Raw genomic sequence first — 26,709 nt, forward strand, 5'->3', positions numbered from 1 at the left:
AGGGGTTAAATCTGGATCTTCACTGGCACATGGAGGACACTAGATTGAGAGCCGGGTTTGACATTTCATAGCATTACTGTTTGCTATGTGTAAAATGCATCTGACATCTGCTTTCACATTCACCTCCAGGGCTCTGAATTCACTAGCAGATGACAAATTAGCTCTGAGTGTGTGGAAATGTTCATAAATGCATTATTGGAATTAACTGAAGGCTGCCACTAATATTGCAATGTAAACTAGCTACTTTAGCGCATATTCGGTCTTTGAATACATATCAGTTAAAGCAAAACGTTTATCTAACACTTCGGATAGTTAAACAGAATGTGTATATCAATATCTGATATTATGATTTGTATTTTTCAACCAGGCTCCTGCCTCTATATGAAATATATACATTTATATATATATATATATTAATATTATGTGTTCGCTTTTTTCATCACTTGTTTTTGTCAGTAGCTGCAGTTGCTAGAGTGGCATTAAATGTTAAAGTGTTTAAAATAATTGAGGGTTCCTCTCCATACAATACTGGACTGGAAACTTTGATGACTTCCGTTTTGCCTCTTTCTCGTCGGACTCTTTCAAACAGAGAGAGTGAAACGCTGAAGTCGCCTTCAAAGCCACCACTTTGTTCTGGCAGAAACAGTCCTTTTGTTGGTCTTTTGCTCTGTTCAGTTCAGTTTTGTTCTGTTTTTTAATTATTTCCTCTAAAAAAAATTCATCTGAAGTTACCTTGATAATCTTTTTGGAGGGTTTTCTGAAAAGATTCAAATGCCCTTTACATAATGTCAGTACAAAGACTACTACCATAATAACAATAACGATGTTCTGAACATTTTGTAACCATATAAAGAAAACTTTTCAATTCTGTTTCACTCGTCTTCTTCTGACCACATCCTGCTTACATCTCCTTTGATCTAGTATTGGATTGGACCATAGACTACAATATATAGGAGTGGACAGCCCAAGCCTGCTGTCCAAACAGACAGATCTGCCAGACTGGCCACGCCCCCTGCTGCCGGCGGTGTCTGGAGAAGCGTGTCCCAGACGTGCGGGAGCATGAAGGTTCCTTGATCTCTGTTCATTGTTGTTATGCATCGTTTCCTGATCTCTATTGCTTCTCGTATCCGGTGTTTGTTCTCATGTTCTTCTGTTCCAATTATTTTTGAGTTGTCCTAATCCATGACATGATTCTCCCATTTGCAGTGGTCTGATATGGACGACTTTAGGTTTCCCTGGTGTGCTTTCTCTTTTTCTGCCCTTGTTAGTTGTGTAATAGTTTGTTTTTCAGCTTCTTCAGGTCTGGCTCCCTTTCTTAGCATTGAAACATCTTTGCTTTCTCTTTTGCTCTCGCTCTCTTGCTGCTGTGAGCCTCGTCATTCTGGCCTTATCATTAAAAAGCTCCACATGATCCTGGTGTTTTTATTTCGCTATTGTCTTTGTAAATCAAGATATGAACAGTAATAACTGACCAATAATGTGCCACGTTTCTACGACGTCCTCTCCAGCTCACGCTAGCAGCAGGTTTTATTGATATCTAGCACATTTCGATGCTACGCGCCCATAGACATTCATAGATACAAACTTCTCTATTTCTGCCCATTGCTCAGTTATTTTGACAGTCGATCCTACCCGGACTTGTGTCAAATCAAACTCTCCTTCACCTTCAATGGCCAGTGAATCCCCAGTTATGTATATAAAACTTGTATTGTGTCACATGTATGTGATTTATCTGGTGTCCTTACCACTAACATGTAAAAGAGGATGTCCAGTTGTCACTCGATGGTTACAAGAAGCCCATAAGATCAGAAATCTCAAATTAAAACCAGTCAGCCTTTAGTTTAGTTGACTTTAAGAGGCTAATTATTATCTAAAATAAAATGTGCTCTGTTGAAAATCATAACTTCCGTATTTTGTGGCTGATGCTAACTTTATAGCTGGTTCTGGAGTTCTTCAAATCTTACGGGACTAGCCATATTACTGACTTGTTGATAGCATGAGCTTCAAACGCTGGTCTACTTATTATGTCTACGGGCATGAGCGGAGAGTGGCCTGCTACAACGTCGCAACTGATTGGCTCAGTGGCTGCGAATTTGGCTCAACTTTAGACGCTATAACTGCTTGCCACTATTGGCGTAAAAAGTATAGCAGCTCTTTGTCCACGGTCTGGGGTTTGGACCATATCTTACCCTGTTCGCAGTTTAGTCCTGTCTGAGGACCTCGTTTTAGAGAAATATGCATTCACATTAGGATTCAACTTGAACTAAAAAGGCCAGGGTGCAAAAATAGGACTAAAACAGGACCAAATTAAGTCCACATCAGAACCAAACTGGGCTCAATCCAGGACCAAAACGGTTCAAATACGAACGTAGAATAAATGTTTTGTGTATCATTACATTACAGTCTACAAACCCATCACAATGTGCCTGTCTATTCTCCTATAACCCACCCATAACAAACGTATATCCTTCAGACAGTTGAAAGCAGAGAACTATCACCGTGGTTCATTTTTAAGTAAGACTTATTGAAACTTACAAAAAAATCAAGGTTCAAATACATCTCTTTGACCGTCAGACTCCAGCACTTCAAAAAACATTGCTCTTTCAGCACCCCGCTCACAATAGCTGAAATCTGATCCTGGTCTTGTCTGATATGTAACTACACTGTGAAAGTATTCTCACTGTATCTGCTGAAGTGCACACCTCTTTCATCTGGCTGTGCAATTTTCTCCAAATCCAATACGAGCCTCCCATCCCTCCAAACCTTCATTAGGCCTCTTTTTCACCCGCTTATTGTGCTATTGATTTCCATTGCCGTTATGTCTTTTAGAAGATTACATTTTCATATAAGTAAAATGGTGATGGGCTTTCCCAGCAGAGAGAACGGACCAGTGCGCTGTGGTGGTCCGCTCAAGCATGTATTTTTCAATTCCACGAGTTCTGTGAAGACTTTTTGATCTTTTATTGCCACTTTTTTCTCCATTTCTGCTATGGGTTTTTGAAAGTTATATGTGATACATTTACAAAGCTTTTCAAACCGAATCGATCAAATCTCTTGTTTATGGGAGCGCGCATCTAAAGAAAACACGAATGTACAGCCATCTTCCACTTTGTCTATTGATATAGCGTTTCCACATAACCTCATAGATGACAGCCAGCCGGAATTCAGACCACTCAGCATGACATAATAAGGTTTTTGAATGTTTTATTTCATAGTGCTCATTGCCTTCCTTATTTCCACAATTACATATTTTAGTATTTCAGTCTGCTGCTCCGTTCACTTGTTATTCACTGATTAATTAGTGCTCGTTACCCAAGAATGAAAACATGTTTTAAGCGTTTCATGTGGGAGTGAAGCGTTTCAATAGCAAGTTGTTTGTTTCTTAAAAATATCATTCAAATCATTTCCAAGACCTTTGAATAATTCAAACATTAATGTATGGACATCTTCTGCTTTGTCTTTTGATATAGCATTTCCACATTACCTTATTATTGTTTCCCAGACAAAATTGAATTAAATAGAAAGCCCTTTGGTGTCACATACAAATCAACAAAATGTCTTTGTTGCTAAAAAAAGTAGGCTTGTCAAGAATATAGATAATCACTCAAGTAAGTAAACTTTATTTATATAGAGCCTTTCACAGATAGATTTTAAATAAAATCACAGCAACAATAACAAAAGGACTACTAATCAATAGTACTTTAGTGATTGTTGAAACTAGATACTAGAGAAAGTATCACTAGTAACACAAATCAACAAGACAAATTTGAACAGTTTTACAATAAGCTTGATCTTTTAAAAGCTTTTATAACTATTATAAGACCACATGGTAACAGAAAGAAACAGAAAGTACTCTTGAAAACTACACTCTATTGTATTACAGTATTCTGCCAATGCAACAAGAAAGATGCATTCATACAACAGGAAATCTAAACAAATTAAAGTATAATGTAATGAATAATGATTTCACACATTTAAATGGTTTTAAAGTCCATGTTTCTATTAGAGTTGAAGCTGTGTTTTTCTGACGGCCACAATGTGAACAGCCAATCCCTTGTTCAAGCAAGAGCTAAACTATTTTGACGGTGCATTTTTCAGATACTGTATTCGAACTCTAATACTGTATAAATGAAATATGGATAAACCAATTTTTCAAAGAATCCCACAAATCAAACGTGCACGTGTAGTTCCACGACGTCCCGCCCGTCTATACATCCACTGTCTGTATGTTTCTCTAACAGTCGTCTCTCTTCTCTCCCATTGCACAGCTCTGAGAGACAACCGGATCGAGTTGGTCCGCGCCACGTCGTCGGAGCTCACCATCAGCATCGGTGACGTGCTGCTGTCAGACGAGGGCATGTACACGTGCTCCCTCTTCACCATGCCCATCAGAACAGCCAAAGCCTACCTGACTGTACTCGGTGAGAGCCACTTACACCCAAAGCACTGCAGAAATGACATGTTTACAGGTTCTAAGAAGGTGTTTTGTCTTCTAAATCAAGTGTAGATCCTTGTGATACAGGTTCCTGCCAAGACACTTGTTTTGGAAGGGCTCATTACACAAGTGACTGTTAATAATGAATAATATTTTGCTGATGACACAAATGTATTCTGTTCGGGGACAATGTACGACAGTTATAATCTGAAATAGCATCGTAAATGTGAAAATGTGGTTTGCTTCCCTCTTGCTGTGGATTGTCTATCACACAGTAGTGGCTAGTGCCCGGTACTTTGCGGTTGCGTGCTGGGGAGAAGGAGTACCCTCTGCAGACAGAAACAGTTTGGACGGACTGATTTAAAAAGCAGGATCTGTGGTGGGGTCTAAACGTCCAACAGCCAAACAAGTGACAGAGAGAAGGAGACCGATTGCACCAAAGCAACACTGACCGCTTCAGAAATACCTTTATTCTTACTGCAATTAGACTGTTAAATGACAACGGATTAATACAGTATCTATACGTCTATCTTGATACTAAAAATGTACAATTACAGATACAGGTGGGCAGTATACAGCGTGTTAAGATGAATACATTCTTATGGGTCATAACTGATGCTCAACATGTACATAAACATTTCTAAAAGTATTGCAGTGATGAGGAAGGCAAGGGATTTTTTAGATCAACATGGACAATACACGCTGCCATTTTCCAAGAACACGCCAATGTACTGTTATACATTAAAGGTGCCATAACATGCTTTTTTTCACGTTTCGTAGTCTATCCTAAGTGTATAATTGATAATAATAAGGGTTGTGCAACACCCTTAACATAATAGTTAAGAAATATCACCCAGACCTTGGACCCCCTCACCAACCCGGAAATGCAAACGGCTTGGTTTGATATTCGCCCCCACCCTTGCGAAGAGCGATCTCCCCCGCCCAACCCGTGACGTAGTCTCCGTGTGTGCCCCACAGCTGTGCGCTGTTAGCTCCGCGGTGCGCCGCTCCACGCGAGTGAGTGAGAAAGAGTCTACTTTGAGACTAAATAAATCTGGTGATATGGTGATATATATATCTATATATATATATAAGTCTTATGTCCATCGCCGCTCTTATTTCCTGGTTTTTCGGTATCTGATAGAACTTCTCTCCGTTTATTGTCCCGGTTGCTGCATCAACTGCCACATCAACCTTCACCATTGTGATAATAGTAAAGAGTGCGATAGTTTTGGGCCTCTTTGAGCCGTGTTTCGTCGTAAATCGAAGCAGAAAAACTCTGGGGCTTGTATGGTGAGACACGGCAGCCTGCAGCGGCGCAGAGCCGGGGGGAAGGGGGCGGCAGACGGGAGGCGGGAGGGGGATGATGACGCGTGCCTGGGGTCGACGCGGTCTTGCCCCACCGCCCGTCAGTTTGGAGATTTGCAGAAAGGAGATAATATAGTCTGTAATATAGCTAAAAACTGCGGGAATCAATCAAAAAAACACTCTGGGTACATATATGAAGCACAAATAGCAATGTAAGAAGGTTGAAAGCTCTGAAAAGTCGATTTTGCATGTTATGGGACCTTTAACTCAACAATTGCATTCGTTTTCAGACAACGCAACTAATGATTAAAGCGAGAAATAAACCAACGGCTGAAAATATACTGCACTTGTTTTTTGAAAGTGTTGCTTATGTAGTTCGTGAGGCCTAATATGTGTACAGTAGTGCAGATTGTATCAATTATACTTCTGCCCATTCCCTTTTCAGACATACAAGGAGAGAAACAATAATAATTAATTTCTACTTCAATTATCTACATTATGACCCCTGGTGGTAGTTGTCAGTATAATTACGCATATCTTCATTCAAGTTCTGATATTTATAGTTTGAATGTAATGTTGTAGACCCAGTGTCAAAACATAATTACATCCATCTTTAGATCAAAACACAGTAGCTATAATTGTCTGGTGCTCACAGGACATTTGGATCAATATTTGGCTTTTCTTCTCTCCCACACTTGCTCGCTTCCTGCGGATTGCATTACATTATATCATCACTCACATAAAAGCGCAGTACATTGTAAGGCTGTCAGCATGTTTTGTGTTCAGATCATCTCCATGCACAAACATTGTCTCATTTCCTGCCACAGAGCTTATTATGTTTCCAATTAGTTTGCATTAGTTTGCGCTAATGCTAATAGATGTGCTAGTGCTCTCTAGGACCATTAGAAGGCTCGGTGTGTTAACAAGCAATGGGAGAATTACAAGACATAAAGCCCCACAGTTACAAAGGGATGGAGAGAATGGTGTGGGGAAATAAAAGTAATAGTTAATGCGGTGAGCTGGGTGACATAAAAAGGTTTTAATAAACACATTTATTTGATACAAAGATGGGATTTCTTAAAATGTTACTATAGTAGTTAAATGTAATGCCATCGCTGTAGATGAAGGACTACTCCAGCTTCTTTCATTAAAATGTATGCTTTTGTAATCTTAACTGCTGGAGCTTTCTCAAACACACACATACAAATATGGATCATTAAATGAAATGTTGTACAGTTGTAGTTTATACTTAAATGCCTGTATTGTTCATTCTGGTGTCCTTTAGATCCCCAGTGAACAAAGAGATCTTTAAGGGCAGTAATAAACCTTACCGGATGTGCTGAGAGGGACAAGGCCAGAGAAAGTCAATAGCATTGACTGACAGAGCTCCAGTCCGTCAGCCTGAGGCAGCTGTATTGCTCATTGACATGAGAAGGGCACCGTCTACACGCTTAAAACACTCATTATTGGAAACGCTAGTAATTAACATTTTCTGTATAACCTGGTGGCCTTGGCTCTGAACACTGGTGTTTGCCTAATGGCTTGTACACGATGATCGCGACCATGGGGAACAGAATAGTTTTTTTCTTTGGCTTGCAGGTTTTATTCAACAGGACAGTGCAGAGTGAAATGGGGATGAAACAGGGGAATGACATGCAGGAAATTGACGAGAGCCAGATTCATTCACATGGCATATTTCATGAGGGGCAGGCCGCAGCTTTGCATGAAAAGAACGTCTCTCTCCTATAGATATGTATTTGTTTATGACCAATGACGCGGTGGAGCCAGTGGCTATACTTTACTTTACTTCCATTGTATTCTTCCTGGCCGGGTCCACCACCGCACAGTGCTGTCCAGATGTCCAGATATTTAACAATGATAAAAAGAGCATGTCCATCAGCTTTTATAAAATAACTGTGCCCACAGTAAACATAACTGAACACTAGATTGTGCCTGAGGAGCCGCTCCCGGTGCGTCCTTTAGAAACATGTTTAGACAAAGGTCATTCTTCCACGCCTACACCAGGCTCTGGAAAGATGTCCCTCTATATTTGAGGACAAGCAGCTCTGAAGCCCATTTCAAAAAGCATACAGATTCTTTTTGGCTGAAGGCTACACTTTTAGTCACTGACTGAACTGTAGTGTGAGGGGTTTGTAGTGTCTGTTCTTCTGAATGTCATTGTGCTCTTTCATTTCCTGCAGAACAGAATACAGCTGAACTGCATTAGGCTTGATCATTGTATTTTAATAAAAAAAAAAAAGTATTCTATTTATTTTTTAGTGAATGAAATAACTGTTGATTTCTCAGGTGTACCTGCAAACCCAGAGATCGATGGTCTGACAAAGCCGGCTTTGGAAGGAGACCAGATCACCTTGACCTGCAGCAGCCAGGGCAGCAAGCCCGCCGCCGACTTGCGCTGGTTCAGGAACGAGAAGGAAGTCAAAGGTATGCACTGTCTCAAGGCAAATAGTCCACAGCCCATCTTTTACATTTATTTGTTTTTATGTGTAGCTTTTGAAATCTGCTTTGTGGTTGTTTAATTGACTATTTTTTGTCCTTTTTATTGGTAGGTTTGTTCTTTCTGTTCAGTGCAGTAATACATTGTTTTACATTTCAGATTCTGATCAAATATATTTATAGAGCATCAGTTTACTTTTAGAAATGACCATTTCAAAAAGCTGCTGGATGTTTGGACAGTCTTTTCTAACAGCCTCAGTCCAGTACAATAACCTCCCTGATATCGAGGGCTGTCGGACTAAACTTCTCAATCTCTCAGTTTCCACTTGTTTCTACTTGATTAAGTTCACACTTGTAATTGTCTGAAAACAGCAGAAATGCTAATGATATTTACACAATGAAATCTGAAAATGTTACTATATTTACCCTGAGGTGGACTGTAAGTACAAGAGAATACATTCTAAAGGAGATCAATCAAAATTGTAGCAAGACTTTTGTTTTAGTATTTTTTGACAAAAGACAATAAAGGCAGAACACGGAATGCAGATTAGCCTCTTCTAATTTAAATCCCTGCAAGTGTAAACAAAGAAATTGAATGTGTGTTTTTACGGTTGCCAAAACAGAAAAGACACTATTGTAATCTCAGCGTAATGAGGAGAGCCAGGTGTTGCAGATCCTAAATGCCCAATTAAATGTGCTAAAGGTTCCTTCATGCACCAAACACAGCAAAGGATTAATAAACACTGAAATCGTCTCTGCCAAGGCAAATGCTTTGCTTATTTTATTTGCATAATATTTCATGTTTGCTGCTCAGGTGTTTTCAGCGTCTGTGGAGTTTGTGGACTTTTGTTGAATTTTTGGCACTTTAAATTGGAGGAGCCAAAGTACAATGTGTTGATAATGTTGTTTGTACCCCTGAGCCTTTTACCGGCACAGCATTAGATACATCTTAAGCAGCGCATGTAATAACTTCACATATAACCCACAAGGAGAACATTTCCATAACAATGCAATTAATGTATATATTTGTGCTTAATGCTGCATCCTGAGAATAGAAAGCAGGTTATTGCATACTAATTAGCAGGTGATATGCCTAACACACAGGTTTCCGTAGTCTCAGTGGGTCATTATTACAGCTCCCAGTGGCAGACTGGAGGTACTCCCTGTTACCAGTCTTTGGTAGCTGGAAATGTCGTAGTCTCAGGGGGATGTAGTCTTTCTCATTAAGATCAGGTCCCATGGTGCCTCCATTAACATCGCACACGAGCTTCTCAAGACCTTTGATTTTGACTGGTTATTAAATACTAAAGATATTATTTCATAACCGCGTGCAAAGGTCAATTATTAAAATAGTAATATTATTTTAGGCCAATTATCATTGGTTTTGTCGGTTCAGGTGTCATTTTGATCATAGTAATTTATAAATTATTTTCACATTTTTACACTGACTCGTAGTTCCTGGCACCAGTCTACAATAACACATTCACAAATAATGTTTTAAAGGCGTTATTATCTTATCTGCCAACTTTTTTGTAATTTGAAGTTTAACAAGCTGTATTTTCTCTTACATCCACAATCAAAGTTTTGATTGTGATCTTCACTACAGAAATATTTTTGTGTTTGTGTTATTTTTCCAGCTCTGATCTGAGTCTTGGAGTTGTATGTGGAAGTGTTCATTGTCTGTAGTGACACTTGATATGAATGTCGGAGATTCTTGTCATATCTTTTATCACAAAGTCAATATGTTTGGATCTGGAGTAAATTGTCTGCAAAGCTCCGTTGCTCTCTTTTCATTACACCTTTTGTAGCTGGTCTTAAGCCCTCTCACCTCAGCCTGCTATCAGTCAGGTGGGCGTCCCTGGTTCAGATGAGCAGTAAGATAAGCCCAAATCAATGTGAGGTTCACACCGTTTTCACACGGACGTTCAAAGACTATTTTCAGTCATGCTCATTCAGACGGAAGATTGGTGATATGATTCCACACACTGGAAGCTACATTAAATGCATTATTTTCCCAGGTGGTAAAGTCTCTCATTATCATCTCATCTCAGTCAAGAAATTGGGAAGTTTACAATGTTGTGCATACCTATGATGCAATCCTGAAAATGGCAACGACAACAAATAAGTCACATGACTGAAACCTATAAATACTTATCTTTTAGTTTATTTACATGGTCAAATCTTTATCAGTACACAAAAGAGAACAAAAAATGAGATGCGCATTAGCTGTGTCTATCTTCCTGATAGAGTTACTGCCCTGTTTAGAGTGAGACTGAGAGCGGTCTGGCGCGAAATAAATGACGATTGTGACATATTGGTGAGGGATCTTGGGAAAGGAATGGCCTTATCTTATTGAGAAGGGCCACAGGGGCCGTGCTGTTAGCTCAGAGCTATGCCAATCGTGTGTGTGCGATCTGTAGCTAGAGGTTTGCATGCATATGAGTGAGAGACACACGCTTGCATGTGGAACTGAATCTAATATTCTTATTTGGTGGTCTAGCTCCCCTCAGTCCTTCCCTGTACTGCTATATGTCTGTCTCCGTTACACATATTCCACTGAGATTTCTGCCAATATCTCCACATGTAGCTCTTGTTTACACAGCGCTGAACCGGAGGGACTGGTGGAGAGACCAAGGCAAGTCACAGATTAAATGAATATTTATTTCCCGAATATATGGGCAGAGATGTAACTATCGAGCAGGCATTATCATAGTGTCTGACCTAAACTGCAGAGGTTATTGCTTCATCATGTTAAGGTAAAGCTATATCCGAAAGGGGCTTATGGGAAAAAACACACAGATTTGATTTAGGCTCACTCGCGATCACATCCCTATTCTTTTGTCAAAGGTGTTGTTGTCATGGATAAGGCAATTGGATTGCAGCGATATACTGTGCACGCTGCTAAGTTTGAAGATTATAGAGGCAATATACAGCCGCTATTGTATAATGGTACTGCTGTCAGTATGCAAAACACAGCACATGACCAGCCTTCCTTATCCAGTTTATGTAGTCTTATGGCTACAAGAACTACCTTAATGTACCATATAATTTACAGAATTCAGAAAGCATTGTGTGTTGTATTATGTAACATACTATTGGTTTAATAAATACATTCCCACGGCAATATTACATGAGAACTCTGAAAAAGACTGCAAGTGCCGAAACTGTCGAGTATGAAAAACAAACAAACTCTGATCTGAAAAAAAAACAAAAACAAATAAAGTTGATTGGAGATTTTGCTTTAAATAATTTCCTTTGCACATTATTAATCTTCTAACTTTTTGTCATTTGCATAGTTTTCAATTGATCTCACTGGTTGTGTTTGCGTTGATCTAAGTGTGAAGGTGGGAGTTTTCTGGCTGCGCAGTTGAAGTTGAGTCACAACTATTTTCCAGGGACCATATTGGAATAATTAGTATGCATTAGACAAAATCAACCAGGGTGAAACTGGATTCACTTTAGATTTCAATCCCAAAACAAACGTTGTCAATAATTCCTGGCTGTTTGTTCATTTATGGCCAATTGTCCTTGACTTGCACAGAATAAGGTGGACTTCATTATTCTAAGATGTGCAGTCGGTCAGTCGGGGAAGAGTGCCTCTCAAAGTGGATCATGTTGAAGTTAATGAGACGGCCCCTGACATTGTGAAGAAGAAAGACACTTCTTGTTGGAAAAATTCATTCGAGTTCTCTTACTGAAGTTGGGCTAACCTTGCTCACTGTTTAGCGAGTCTGCGTTGGGACTAAAGTATGCGGCTCCCTGGAGTGCACTGGATCAATGACTATTAAAGATGTAATTTCAACACGGCTCCTGTAGGTCACAGTGGCATGAATAAAAGATTATGAAGCTCCGAGTCGTCTGTCCTGTACAACTACACAAAGAAATTAAATCCCTTTGATGTTCATCTACTTTGTATTTGTTTTTAAATTATGTGAAAATATTGGTTTACAGTATTTATTTTCTTTATTCTTCCGATTATTTCAATTGCGTGCTCTGTTCCCAAGAACTTGTGCTATACTGATGCTTCCTGATGTTGATCCTGATAGTAAAAACTGCAGATATAGCTTTTATTGTATGTATACATTTACATTTCATGCATGTACAACATATATATATTCATTCATTTCCAGGCACATTTCTGACGCCGCAATATCGTCTGAGATTTTGCAGCCTTGCAGACTTCAGCATGCCCAGAGCGAGAAATTATTAACAACCTTTGCCAAATTTCCATTTCTCGGCCGCTCATCAACGGCGCAGCTGTACAGATTCAGATGCCAAATACCCAGACCTGCCCACACTCTCAGTCTCGGTGAATACAAGTCACTTTGAACACTGTGGGATTTCCATGTCAGAGCTCTCGTCTTTCTGATGGAAGGCCTCACAGCTTCTCCCCGGAGTCAGTCATCAGTTAGGACGGTCCAGAGCTGAGGAGACAGGTCTGACCAAGGCCGCCAACAGGTCCTACTCCCTGGACGCAGCTGGGCTAATAGATCATGTCCACACCTCACTAACACTGCACCTACTGGGGATTACTGCCCCAGAGCACACTATAGACAAGAAATGATGGCCCTCGCAATACTGAGCGTGTTGTGTCTGCAACTTGCCTTTGTTTTTGTTAACTTTCTCAGTCAGCAGATATGAGGAAAAACGGGCATTGCTCAGGGTGATAATGACGAAAATGAATATTTCGATAACGATTTTCAGACGATTTTGTGTCAGACCAACAGAAGTGTGTTAAAACATGTCTTTAAGCGTATTAGTTTCAGGTTTAATTATCAGATAAATGTGCAATGTCCGTCAAATTAATCACAAAAGTGCAGAAATATCACCGTATAGCCTTATTTGAAAGTTTGCGGACAGTTAACAGACTTTTTTATTTAAATTTTTAATCAGCTCTTTTTTGTAGATTTTTTTACAATAAACAATATTCAGATTTTGCATTTCTTCAACAAACTTCCACGGTACTTTCTAAATTTCTATATATTTCCCACAAATCGGGTTGTTTTTTTTTTAGGATTTTTTTCTCAAGGTTTTTGGCGCAGTCTTCCCACAAAGACAGGCAAGGACAACAGCGCCATCTGCAGCCCGACGTCTTAAGGACAGTATCCCAGGTGTGAGAGCGTAAAAAGGCCCCTTCATCTCAGTTCATTGCTCAGCTCACAAACACACTCTGGTCTGAAAAAGAACCTGATACAAATGACGATCAGAAAACCAAATGAACCTTGTGTAGACGTAAATTCGTGTTAGTAGCAAAAGCAAGTGTATGTTTTAATGCTCTTGAAGTCTGAATAAAGATACCTGCATTTGAACTGTCTGTTAAAGAAAGCAGATTATACATTTTTATCCTTTTATTTCTACGTAAGTAATGTTTTGGTATAATAATAGTATAAATCCACTTTATTTACGTGGTACATTTTGTAAACAGAAACAGTGTCGCACAAACAAAAAGAAAACATGATCTTCGTACAAAACAATACAACTGGTCAAATCAAGACAAGACTTGAAACCCTCCACTGTACGTATGATGTAGCTCTTCCTCCGTCTCCCTGACTCGTCGGCTCGCTCCGTGTCCAGTGTGAAGGACTTGAAAGGGTCAGATTCTACTTTAGTGCGGTTGTCTTTTCTGTTTTTCCGTCGTCAGAGGCCTGGGCATTTGGCTTATGGTTTGTAGTCCGCCCACAGAGCAGCTGCAGCTCCCTCACACTCTGCCAACACGCTGGTTAAAGACACACACTGCACGCAGCACAGCCCAATGTTGGTCATTAATAACACTAAATATGGCCAACAGTCCAGCCTCTTCACTCACTGTATACTATCAATATTTTTATGTTAAAAAAACATTATATTGCCATACTATGTAGTAGAGTTGGATAATATATCGAACTTTAGATAATGTTGTGGTGAATGTTGTATTGAAAATATGCAAAATTTGAATATTGAGTGTATCGTTTATAGTTTGAAAAAAAAAAATGCTATAAAAAGGGGAATATGTTGTAAACTTTCAAATAACTTTACATTTTTCCTGATAATTAAACCTCGACTAATACATTTAAAGACCTGATTTAAACACATGTCTGTTGGATGGCCATAATATAGTGTGAATATTGTTATCAGGATACTCAATATTGACAATATTGCCCAATAATAAATACAAATGCATGTTTTTCATTAATTTTATTCATCCATCCATCCATCCATTTTCTACCGCTTGTTCCCTTTCGGGGTCGCGGGTGACTGGAGCCTATCCCAGTGACTTCGGGCCTTACATATATTACATAACTTTTATTCAAGTTATGTAATATATGTAAAATATGCTAATTTGCTAATACTATTTAAATTCACATGTGGGGGTATATTTAACCAGAAAGAAAGAAATGTGTTTGTTTAAAAGTGTAGAGATATTGATTCGCAGCTTTGACATTGCTCTTATCCCCATTTCACGTTACACTGTCCCGTCTAATAAAACCTGCAGGCTAAAAATTCAATCATTATTTCATGATACTTTTGATATCATCAAAAGGTCATGATAGACTAATGTATAAATCATGATGAAATAATGCAGTAATTCATACCGTATTATTATACCATATTGTTATAAAATGAAGATCATTTTAGAGTGAGACAAATACTTGAATGTTCTCTTTGGACATTTTTACATAAACAGCTTTTAACAATAATAGACCTGTCGCCCTTCTTCCCTCTCGAACAGAAAGTTCAGAGTACATCTTCTGTAGCACTCTCCCAAAAGTACAAGTTTGTACTTTTTTGCCTTTTCAGCTTAATTTTCCCAGAATGAGAAGTAGTGACATTAGCCTTTTACTGTGCAGCTCGTGGGCCGATGGTGGGCCGATGGTGGGCCGATGGTGGGCCGATGGTGGGCCGACAGTGGGCCACGCAGCAGAGCTGAGTAGAACACCACAGACGATGGGGTGGTCCATGTCGCAGCTGAGAGTCCGTCGCACTGATTGAAGTACTTAAGTTTTAGGTCCTCAACAAAATAACAGTGCAATCAAAACTAAAACACATCTTATTGAGACTTGAAGTGGCATTGAAAAACATTTATTAATATAGGCAATGATGATTATGGTAAACTTTAACATAATATGGAAATGTGGATTTGTTTCACAAATTCTAAAACCGGGAATGTACACACTGGCTGTATGATAATTATTATAAACATTAATGAGATTCATCAGTTCACCTTCAACAGTAATTCAAATAGAGAAATACACTTCAAATGTGTTGTTTTCTCACTTACCTTTACCTCTATTCAGATTTATACATACACCTTTATCAAAGTAAGAATACATCTTTTTCAATGTACTTCAACCTAGTCTTAGGGCAAAACAGGCTCATTGAAGTTGATTTAGCGTCTCCTTTAAATCAAAGCTGACCCTAATCAAACAATTACATCTGCATTTTTCTGCCTTAACACACCAATTTTCTTCCACACAATGTGACTTTTTATGCCTGGATACATGTGCGTCATTTTTGCCCTCGAAGCAAATCAAAGCACATTGTCATAGCCCAGCTATGTCAAGCTGCCCCGGTCCATTTCTTAAAAGGTTCTCTAAAAAGGCCACAGTTGACCACCCTATTTGTATCACGTAAATCATGTAGCAGCGTTTGAAAGGTAACAATTTTCCTCCCTATTATTGTTCAAAACGTATCTTTATGTGCTTGGATGTTGCTGGCACTGAGCTGTCAGTCATGTCTCACCGGGAGGCGGGCTCAGAGCAGCGGATGGGGAAGTGACTGAGCTGAGAAGGTGATTGGCACAAGAGAGAGCAAGAAAAGACACACATGAGAAGTTAAGGATAAGCTGGGTAGACAGAGAAATACAGAGGGTAAAGTTGTTCTATCTGGATCTATAACTATTAATAGAATGTGTCTGAAAGAGTGGAGAAAAAACCAAGAACTATAGAAATGGCATAACTCAGGTTTTATTTCAGTGTGAATATGATGAGTAATGGATCAAACTTCACTGTAAAGGGTTCAAGAGCATATGACAGATGAGACTACACGTCCCTTTAAGTGAACATTACTATATTTAAGATTTGACCAAAAATGCCTATTTTTCCCCAGTTTGACAATTTTGGTGATGTTTATAAATGGACTGGTTGGACTCTAGCAGCATATTTGGAGGTAATTCCATAACTGTCACCTAGCAACCATGCTGTAAACAAAGGCCAAAATTTAAATATAACCTATACAATAGTTATAAGTTGATAAATAATATCTGACAAAAAAAATGTAATCCGTCAGAAAATTTTGTAATTTGCTTGTAAATTGTCCATTCTCTATTGCAAGCTTTACTTCCTGTAATTTTCAACTTTTCTGTTTTTCTTGACAAACTGCAGTTTAACTGATTGTAAAAGTATTATAAATATTTTCCACCTGGACATCAATCATACTGATAATTACAAAATCATGAGAACCTGCCATATGCACTTCAAATCCATCTGTTATTGACCAATATGAATGGACAAGTTGCCTATGTTTGAGCACAGAGAAGCACTGAATTACAATATACTGATGTCACCAAAATAGCATAATCACAGATATCCTCGGATTTAGTTTTATCGTCATATTGCACAGGCCTTCGTTTCTGGAATGGAGCAGCTGCAGATTGAGGGCATTTGGTCAGTGGAAGCCAACATATACAGCACCTAAAAACGATGCAATAAGTGGGCAATTTGTAGACGACTTGCGGACACCTGTACTTTTGGTAACACTGAGCTGGAAGATCTTTGCCAACAGAGTGATGGTAATGAGGGTGTTCAGCTGTTCACATCACAGAGCAGGTGTGGCAGCAGTGGCTCCATGGGAACACTGTACAAATGCAATGCGCTGTGAATAATCATACGCTGTATTGAGGCTGATTGAATTGATTGATTTTGGGCAGCGAGTATGAATTTGCTGGAGGTGAGACAGAACAAGAATATACCATTTGTAAGCCTTTGTGCTTTATTTCTATGAGGCGGTTCCATGAGACGAGCAGATGGTAAAGTAAATAACAGTGTTGTTCATGTGATTTCTGCAGCAGTGGTTCTGCACAGGAAACTGTAAAAGTGTCCATCAGAGGTTTGCAAAGTGTGGTGTGAGTCACAATTTTTCCACAGTATTATAGCAAATTCTATTGTTTTTTGACTCTTCGATTGTAAATAGTATGTTTGTATTTAGTTTTTTTTGTAGTTTGTTCTTGGCCTGTAAAATTAATTATAATTGAATTGAAATCTCAATCAATTTGAATCTTATTTTGCATAAACGTGTTTAACCTTGTATTGTTGTTTAGAGCTGTACAAAAATGTTCTGAAATACATGAGATTATTCTCTCTCTGAAGGTGCCAAGGTGGTGAATCCTATGGGGAAGACGTTCACGGTGCAGAGCTTTCTCCAGCTGCAGGTGGACAGGAACGATGATGGAGTGGCCTACACCTGCCGCGTGGACCATGTGGCCCTGTCCCAGAAGCCACAGCAGGCCACCGAGGTGCTGGAGGTCCACTGTGAGTGCACACGTGTGTGGCAGACACATCACAGAGGCGCAGAGAGGCTATTACAGGCTTTAGTTATTCTTTAATTGGCTTGTTTATTGTTTAAAATAAAATGGTCAATTATGAATTGATATTGGCTTTTAGCTTCCTGTTTATGCAAGATTTTGAGGACTTTTTCCCTTTCAAAAGATATTTTGCTTTAAATTGTTAATTGCTTAGGAAACAATCCGGATTTCTCATCATTCTGAAACCCATTAATGTCTTTTACCTGTCTACATGTTAATAAATAAAACCAGATCAAACATATTTGTGTAGTTAACAAGTCAAATGTATAAATTACATTTAAAAAAAAGAAATACACATAATCAAATAATGCGCTTATGAAGTTGAACGTATAAGTCGATGGTACAGAAAATGTCATGTGAATGTTGACTTCCCTCTCCCCAGACGCCCCTCGTGTGGAGATTAACCCTCTCCATTCTGTGCCTTTGGAGGGTCAGTTCCTCAAACTGGAGTGTGTATCCAAAGGCAACCCTTCGTAAGTCTCATCACTAATCACCACCCCCTCCTTTCACATGTATGTAACATGTATGACGTCATAGGCCTGACCCCGTGATGTGGACCAAGGACGGCGGCGAGCTGCCTGACTTGGACCGGATGATTGTGGAAGGGCGCGACCTCTCCTTCACCTCTCTGAACAAGACGGATAACGGGACCTACCGCTGTGAGGCCAGTAACCACCTGGGCACGAGCAGCGCCGAATACAAGCTCTACGTGTACGGTGAGTTCAAACGAGAAAGGACGGGACCATCACACAAGAGCAACAACTCTAAGACAGACATTAGACATGTACGCTGATGGGACCCTCACACAAGAGCAACAACTCTAAGACAGACATTAGACATGTACGCTGATGGGACCCTCACACAAGAGCAACAACTCTAAGACAGACATTAGACATGTACGCTGATGGGACCCTCACACAAGAGCAACAACTCTAAGGCAAACATTAGACATGTACGCTGATGGGACCCTCACACAAGAGCAACAACTCTAAGGCAAACATTAGACATGTACGCTGATGGGACCCTCACACAAGAGCAACAACTCTAAGGCAAACATTAGACATGTACGCTGATGGGACCCTCACACAAGAGCAACAACTCTAAGGCAAACATTAGACATGTACGCTGATGGGACCCTCACACAAGAGCAACAACTCTAAGGCAAACATTAGACATGTACGCTGATGGGACCCTCACACAAGAGCAACAACTCTAAGGCAAACATTAGACATGTACGCTGATGGGACCCTCACACAAGAGCAACAACTCTAAGGCAAACATTAGACATGTACGCTGATGGGACCCTCACACAAGAGCAACAACTCTAAGGCAAACATTAGACATGTACGCTGATGGGACCCTCACACAAGAGCAGGTTGTTTTTCTTACCATTTCCAATAACAACAGTTAAATATAAATGGCAAGATACCAATCTTTATTCATTCTTCATTCATTCTTTCGTTCATTCATTCATTCATTCATTATTCATGCAAGGCCTGTTGCATGAAAGCTACTTCATACCAATGTGTTTTCAATGAGGAAAAAAAAATTGAATATGGGAAAATGGCACATTTATATTGTTTTTTTAGTTTCATTATGTCTGCAAATAAAATGTAAGCTATGCTAAATACAATAAAAATACTACAATTATGTTTTAAGGACAGTGCACTAAATATTGTACATCCTTAAAACTAAATTTCTCATATATTAATAATTATATTTTTGAGTCATTTCAACTCAATTTCTTTTTATAACGCCCCAAATCACAACAGCAGTTGCCTCGAAGTGCACCTCTCTGTCCTTGAACAAATACAAGAGACAAAAACAAACATAAAAACAAGACCAGTCCATTAGTGTAGAACATTTATATTTTCTAAAAACAGTTGTGATTATTATCCAAAGAAAAGCCATTTGATTCTTTTTGTAGGGCAATGAAACATTTGCATACAGGGTTGTGCGTTGAGAGATTAATGCTCGTCTCTCTCTCTCTCTCACTGGGGGATAGGGGCCCCAGGTGGCACAAGTGTCTCCAATGGCTTTCCTTAAATAAACCATCGTCCCAGATCCACACACAGGGAACAAACCGGAATTTAGTGCTGCGTTGTCTGGAATATCAGCAGGAAGGATAAGTCATTCCCATCCACTGCAGAAAAGATGCTGAAAACCCAACATTAAGCCATTTTCCATGGTTATTTAATGCTCCAAAAGTACATTTATTTCCTCAATATTTCAACGACTGTATTTAAAGAGAAATGTAGCATTTTTTTTAAATAATGTTACGCAAAAAAATCTAACTATTTAGCATTATAAACATTCCATAACTGCACATAGTGTCCAGAGAAGATTTTAATTCTCTGGTGTTACTGTTTTTGTTTTTTTAAGGTTAGGGTTAGGGTTAGGGTAAGGCCCTAACCCTAACCCTTACTATATATTTAGCTACTATAATGTTCCTCTTGAGGGATTGAAACCTGTAAAAAGCAGTTTCCACAGCAGTTTATTATATTTTTGTTCAGTTGCTGGTTGTCTTGGGAACTTGCACAAGATCAATAAATGATCACTTATTAATATTACATGTGAGTTTGTTGTATTTAAAAGCAGCATTAATCTCTGAAAATAAAGCGTGCTCCTTGTGTATTTTGCCTGGAGCAGACGTGTTCCTGCTGCACTGCTGTCTGTCCTTGGCTGCACAGATGTGGAGATGCTGAAGGGAAAAAACAAGGTTAATATGTATAGTTCATGAAGTACCGAGGGCCAGGACAAGTCAAGGCCACAAAATGGAAACCTCCGCTGACTCCCTTAATAAGTAATGATCCTGTATTTTACCATGGTGAACTGTGGTTTCTGGCAGTTCATGAAAAGACTCAAATCTGCTCCTCTCTGACCATGGTACAAAGTTTCTTACTGAATTATAGAAGTATAGAGAAGGTTATTTATGGTTACATTTGCCGCAATATAATGCAACGTACGGCAACTTTTCTCCATTACTTCTCCGTTACTACGTATATCTACGTGAAGTGATGGTGTATAAAGACAAAACTCTTACTTACTTTCCTCAAAGATGCTTTTCTGTGGGAGGGTCTCCATGGAGATGTTGTTGGTTTCTTTGCCTGGATCGTTCCAGTTTGGCATTAAACTTATTTGTCTTGCTTTTATTAAATTACACAGTTTTATTGCAGGTGAGTGGGGTCGTCTCTACACAGATCTGACCTGTAACGTAGCCTGGTAGTCCCACCTGCTTGTCTACATGATGAATTTAATGCCATGCTGTTTAACACGCCAGGCAAAAAATAACATATCCATTAGGGCTGAACTAATTTGGGAATATATCTAATTAAACAGTATTGACAAGCGTCGCAAGATTTGATGTTTTAGTGGTGGGATTTGGTTAATAATAATGATAAACAGTAAACGGCCATAACATAACCTGGACGAGACGACGGAGAGATGGACCGAGCGCACACAAACACTCTTTTATCTGCACAAGGAGCTGGAGAACCTGGGCAGGAGGACAGAGCGGGCACAGCCGTAACACATTTGAGAGAAGATTGAAATATGAACTGCTAAACTACAACAAGAAGCACATCATGTTTCATAATAAGAGAGAAGAGTAAATTATTTTAGAAGTACAGTTCTTGCGATTTGCCAACTGTGACTATTCAAATTGCAATTTCGATTCAAGTGTGATACATTTTGCAGCTCTAATATCCATGGAGATTAACCCAGAAACGGATGACTTATTTATGGGTTTTTTAATGTTTCTTGGTACTTTTAGTGTTTTGTAACATACGTCCATTTTTCTAATTTGCTGTGCTCTCTTTATTTTCTTTTTGCCCATATTTTTCCAAAGTAGTTTCAAACAGCAAATGGCATATAAACAAATAAACTAAACCAAACCCAAACCGAACCCTCCTCCAGAAAAGTTCCTCGGTGCACTTTTAAACTGTCTAACGCTTAATGAATGTCCCTTGTGTCTTGGAGTCGTCCTGCAGCTACAGTAACTATGCCTTCAAATGCCACCTGACGCAACAACAAGAGAAACCCACATGCTTAATGACAGTGATGCCATTAGACTGACAAATTCTGCAGCTCCACAAAAAGTCATTTGGGCATCGGCAGGTCAGAAAGTCTTAACCAGATTCATTACTCATTCTTCTCAAATGGCACCATCTCTGTTCCTGCGCTTCATTAGTGATTAGCACGCCTTTTAGCCTTTTGCAATTGCTTCCATACTTCTCGGGAAATACCCTTTTAATGATACCTCAAAAACCACAAGATGTTCTCTCCCGGTCTGGCTCTCCCTTTTCTCAAATGCGCTGCTTAGTGATTCACGCTCGGGCTGAAATGTCACAGAGACACACAGGACACTCGCCCCAGAGAGAGAGAAGCGCAGACAATTAAAAACCTGGTCTTTAAAAATGTACAAGGACCAAAGTATGAAAAAGTTGAGGTCGTGTTGTAACCTCATTAACTTTGTCAGACCATTGTTTCCGCTGTCGTTCCTAATTCCTTACTTTTACATTCAACATTTTTAATATATTAATGGAAAATTTCACTCATGGATCCCACATGTACTGTATAATTCAAGGTAAATCTAAATAAAGTTATATATGTAATACATAGGTATAAATCCTGTAGTTCTGAGGATATGACCCATCCACATTGATGGATGGGTCAAATGCAGACCAGACTCCTTACAGTGACAATAAAGTACCTTAACTGTTTTTAATCAAACAAAAATAAGATTACTCAGGATTGTTTCAGATAGAGTTGCTAGACAAGTTAAGTTACACTTCTATTACAGGTGTTTTTATTACTTCATGCACCAATTACTGTGAGCAGGCTTGCTTCTCCACAGATCTAACCTGTAACTTTGTCTAGTAGCATCACCTGCTTGTCTCCATGGAGATAGATGTGTTTAATGTCATATTATTTGAATGTATAAATTTAAACCTGCTTTGCCCCAATACAGATATATTGTAAAAGCATCTGTTTCTAAATATAAAGCGCTTTATTGTCCGAGAAGCAGAAAGTACAATGTTGCAGGCTAATGTTTGTTAGCTTTACCCACGATGGCAAAACTCACTCTGGGCTCAGAGATTCGTGAAAAGTGCTTATAAAGTCATCGCGGTGAATATTTAAGATGCTGGGAATGTTGTTTGTTTTTCACTTTACAAAACAGTGAAAGTCAGGTAAAAATCAACATATTTAAAATACCGTAGTAAAATGTCAATTAAAAATAAAATACCTTCATATAATGTACCATTTGAAAACACATTTCTATGAAACTAGCCTTGTTTACAATCCAATTCACCATGACTTAACTTGAACTCAAAGTGCAGTGTTTGGAACAGGTAAGTGTCACTGCTAAAGTATAATGTCTCATCAGCATCAGTTTAAACCTGATGTGTGTGTCTTTCATGCATAAGCTTATGTAATATTCAACCCTTTCGTTTGCCCTCACATGTGTTACCTAACCGCACCCATGTGAATTTGGTTTTGTTGTATTTTTGTATGTGTTTGCCCTCCACCAGACGCACCCACATCCACACCTCCACCCACCACTGCCCCCCTCCATCCCTTCACCCCAGAGTCCACAGCTCAGTTAGACAGCTCCGAGCCCTCAGTCACCGGACACAGAGGTACAGTACTGCCCCCTACACTCCACTGCATGCACTGCACCTGCTCCACCTCTCATTTCTGTCACTTTCTCCCACGGTTCACTGCCTCCAAGTGCAAAAGTCCCTTTGTTACGACATTACCACCTTGTTCTCATAGTTATAAACTGTTGACTGAAATATTCTATGGGTAAATTGTATTCATGGGTTGCAGACATAAGGATTCCGCCCTCATTTGAAGGATTTGGCATGGCAACGGTGGCCTCTGTTGTCATAGCAATAGCACAATTCAAATCAAAATGTTATCTTTTGTTACTTCCTACTTTTCAGCATTTGCAACTCTTCTGTGCCTTCAAAAAAACAAATATCAAATGCATCAGAGGTTTTCTTTAGTCACAAGGAAATGACTTTATTAGAACGTTGTTGTTTTTCTGTCAAATTAGCGCGCGTGGTGATTTGTTTTTGAGTTTCATTGTTGTATTTGCAATATTTGACTCGTTAAATATTTTTGAAATGGGTTGAGAGACTAGAGGACAAAATTTCTCTAGGGAGTCTGCCGAGTTGGATCACACACACTCAATTAAGTTTAATGAACAAAAATCTGGGCACAAACAACCATTGGTATTTTGCATATACCTTTCAGATAAACAAGGTTATTTCGCTGATGGATGTTCACGGCAAAGTTGATTGGAATTGGTAACTGGTTTACTTCAGCAAACCCTAATTGTGCCAAATGTTTAGAAAAAAAATTGTGGATGGACCTCTTTTTTAGTATGTGAACCATTATTATGACCTTATACTCACCTTAGCAAAGAAGACTGCCGCACTAGTTTCTCATCCATCTGTGAAAAGCATCATTACCTACAGCATGTATTCAAATGTGCATTGATAAACAAGCATAAGTGTTAAATTGTAATGTTGAGATGATAATTCCTCATTTGGTTGTGGTTGGTGTGGGCCCATTATTTGTCTTATTCAACAGACAAACTCGTGTACTTTATAGTGAGGAAGTTCGGATGGAGAGGAACCTTGTGTGCTGCACGTTAGGCATCTTTATTGGCCTTTTGCAGCAAATTTTAATCTGGAACAGAAATGGCAAACTCTGTCTGAGTCCTTTTCACATCTCAAGTCCTGCACCCCGCCTTAGGTGAAAGTAAAAATCTGACATCCAAAATATTGATAGTGATATGTTATTTTCCCTTTAGTTTTTCTCGGCTGTTCTCTCGCCGTCCGGGAATCCGCTCCTGCACTACCGCTGAGCCTCTGCAGCTATAAATGCTCCTTTATGCTAATGTTGCTAACGTCTACACTTGCGTCAACAAAAGCAAACGAACATCCGCTCTCAAACGATGCTATAAGCTGTAATAACTATGTCCTGATCAATAAATTAAACACAGATCGTCAACATTTTAGCAGATTTAAGCACGTTCCTTGGTTATTGCTAAATATAGGCCGTAATGAGCTGCTCTTCCGACTCGACAACTTGATCACAGAAACTTCAGCAACGCCACTCCGCCCTCCGAGGACTCATAGATCCTTCTCCTCTTGGCTCCTCAGTAAATTGTCATCTTTAAAGCCTTTCTTGGAGCCTTGACTCCTTCACCTCTATTTGGTCTCTGCCTCTTTTGCTTTACATTCTCCCTCGTCGTCTTCCCTCTCCTCCCCCTTCAGTCCCCTTTGTGTAGATAAGAGACTTGCACACGTTGTTGAATATTCCTCATCTCGCGTGTCTTCTTTCTCTGATATGTGTTTGTGCTGCCGCGCCGACACAAAAGGAGCAGAGCGTCCCGGTGTATCTTGGGGGAATCTAAATATCAGACTGCTTGAGCGCGTCTCGCAGTCACAGGATACCACACTATCTGCTTTCATGTGTCGATTTGATTTATTACCAGCCCTTTTCACAGGCCCGGGATGAAAGCAAACAAGTGCGGAGCTGGAGAGGAGCCCCGGTGACGTTTTGCCTCTTTAATAAAGCTGTCTGGTTGCGCGAGGGAAACACACTGTGTATAGGGAAAGAGCTAAAGTCGGGATGTACGTTTTAGCATACCGGCTGATGTTTTGCTGGGTTTGAACTCCCAAAAGTGGAGGAAGCACACGTTTTTTCGTTTCAAGATTAAGTAAGTGCATGGTTTTGCTCAAACTGCAGTAAAGTGGTACAGCAGTCAAAGTATGAATGAATGTAAAGTTATCTTGTGTAGAAAGAAAGTAGGCTACTCACAATTATTACTGTAGTTTTTGGGATGAATCGTGAATCCAGAGCAGCTGATGGCCAAAAAGCTCTGTTGTTATTTTTGGGCCGGTATGTTGGGCTGATTTTGATCAGTTTCCCCAAAATATATGACTTGAAATGACTACAAGCTCAACTATTCTGACTACGAATAAAACACTAATGGTGAGCACTTCTAGGGATCCGCAAAAATAGCATACAGGTGCTTTGTGGATGAGGCCACGCAACATTGAATAGAAGAAAAATTACTTGCAAAGTGAATCCAAAAAATGTGGAAAGCCTTGGATGCTTTCAGTTTGACTGCTTTGTACATCGTTTTTTTTCCTTTTGCAAGTATTTTTTTTCCTCCATTCGAATACTAACTATAATATGCACCGCTCTATACAAAATATAAGTATAATAATAAAAAATATAATGGACATTTATTTATATTTTTAGACGTACACAGCCTTGTTTTATTTCTTACCCATGAGGGAGCAGAGTAATCACATTTTATGCTTTCTCTGGCTGCACTAAAGTCTTAAATCAAAGCTTTATGTCTTTGTTTTACTCAGTCTGTGTTCTGTGTCCTATTTATCTCCACTTTTTACATATGAAGACAATGTACTAGTACTTCTCAGTTGTTATTGCATCTTCTAAGTGCCACGCCCTCTTGATGCACGGAGCATGTCTTCCGTCGATCAATAATTCATTTTATTGACCACAATCCTAATTCCATGTCCGATTCTGAATTTCAGGCAACCATTTCTGCTGATTGAAGCTTTGTAATAAATGCCGACATAAATCCATCTATTATTTTGGAAATGTTATTTTTTGAAGTAGAATTTGATAGTAGATCGTTTATGCTGCAAACTGAATTCTACTTTCTGACAGAAGGTATTTAATGAAACATTGGTTTATCCTGTCCTTCTGCGCACTGCATTTTAACCTTGACCTAGCAGCATTACATCAGGGTCAAGTGGGAGGTCCTAAAATCATCCCTGCCATCACGACAACCACCAGCCAATCAGAGCCTGGTGTGTAACGACTCCATTATCTGCTGTCATACGTGCAGCTGAGCGCGCCTCTCCTGAGCCCAGAGGCGAACCTGAATGACAGACATGTAATG

The 26,709-nt window shown here is 39.4% G+C and overlaps 1 protein-coding gene across 3 annotated transcripts in view; it reads left to right on the forward strand.

The window, feature by feature from the left end:
- Positions 1–26,709, forward strand: part of cadm2a (cell adhesion molecule 2a) — a 243,644-nt gene that overhangs the window by 204,237 nt on the left and 12,698 nt on the right. For 2 of the 3 annotated variants that reach the window (XM_072446095.1, XM_072446096.1), the window contains 6 exons: positions 4,269–4,421; positions 8,051–8,188; positions 17,545–17,706; positions 18,142–18,232; positions 18,297–18,475; positions 23,291–23,398. In XM_072446095.1, coding sequence (XP_072302196.1) covers positions 4,269–4,421; positions 8,051–8,188; positions 17,545–17,706; positions 18,142–18,232; positions 18,297–18,475; positions 23,291–23,398 — 831 coding nt within the window. The remainder of the gene's footprint in view (positions 1–4,268; positions 4,422–8,050; positions 8,189–17,544; positions 17,707–18,141; positions 18,233–18,296; positions 18,476–23,290; positions 23,399–26,709) is intronic. The other variant, XM_072446097.1, reaches the window with a different exon arrangement.

The sequence above is a fragment of the Eucyclogobius newberryi genome, unplaced genomic scaffold, assembly GCF_026437365.1.
Source record: "Eucyclogobius newberryi isolate DKJ021-1_F unplaced genomic scaffold, fEucNew1.0.hap1 SCAF_15, whole genome shotgun sequence".
Classification (NCBI taxonomy): domain Eukaryota; kingdom Metazoa; phylum Chordata; class Actinopteri; order Gobiiformes; family Gobiidae; genus Eucyclogobius; species Eucyclogobius newberryi.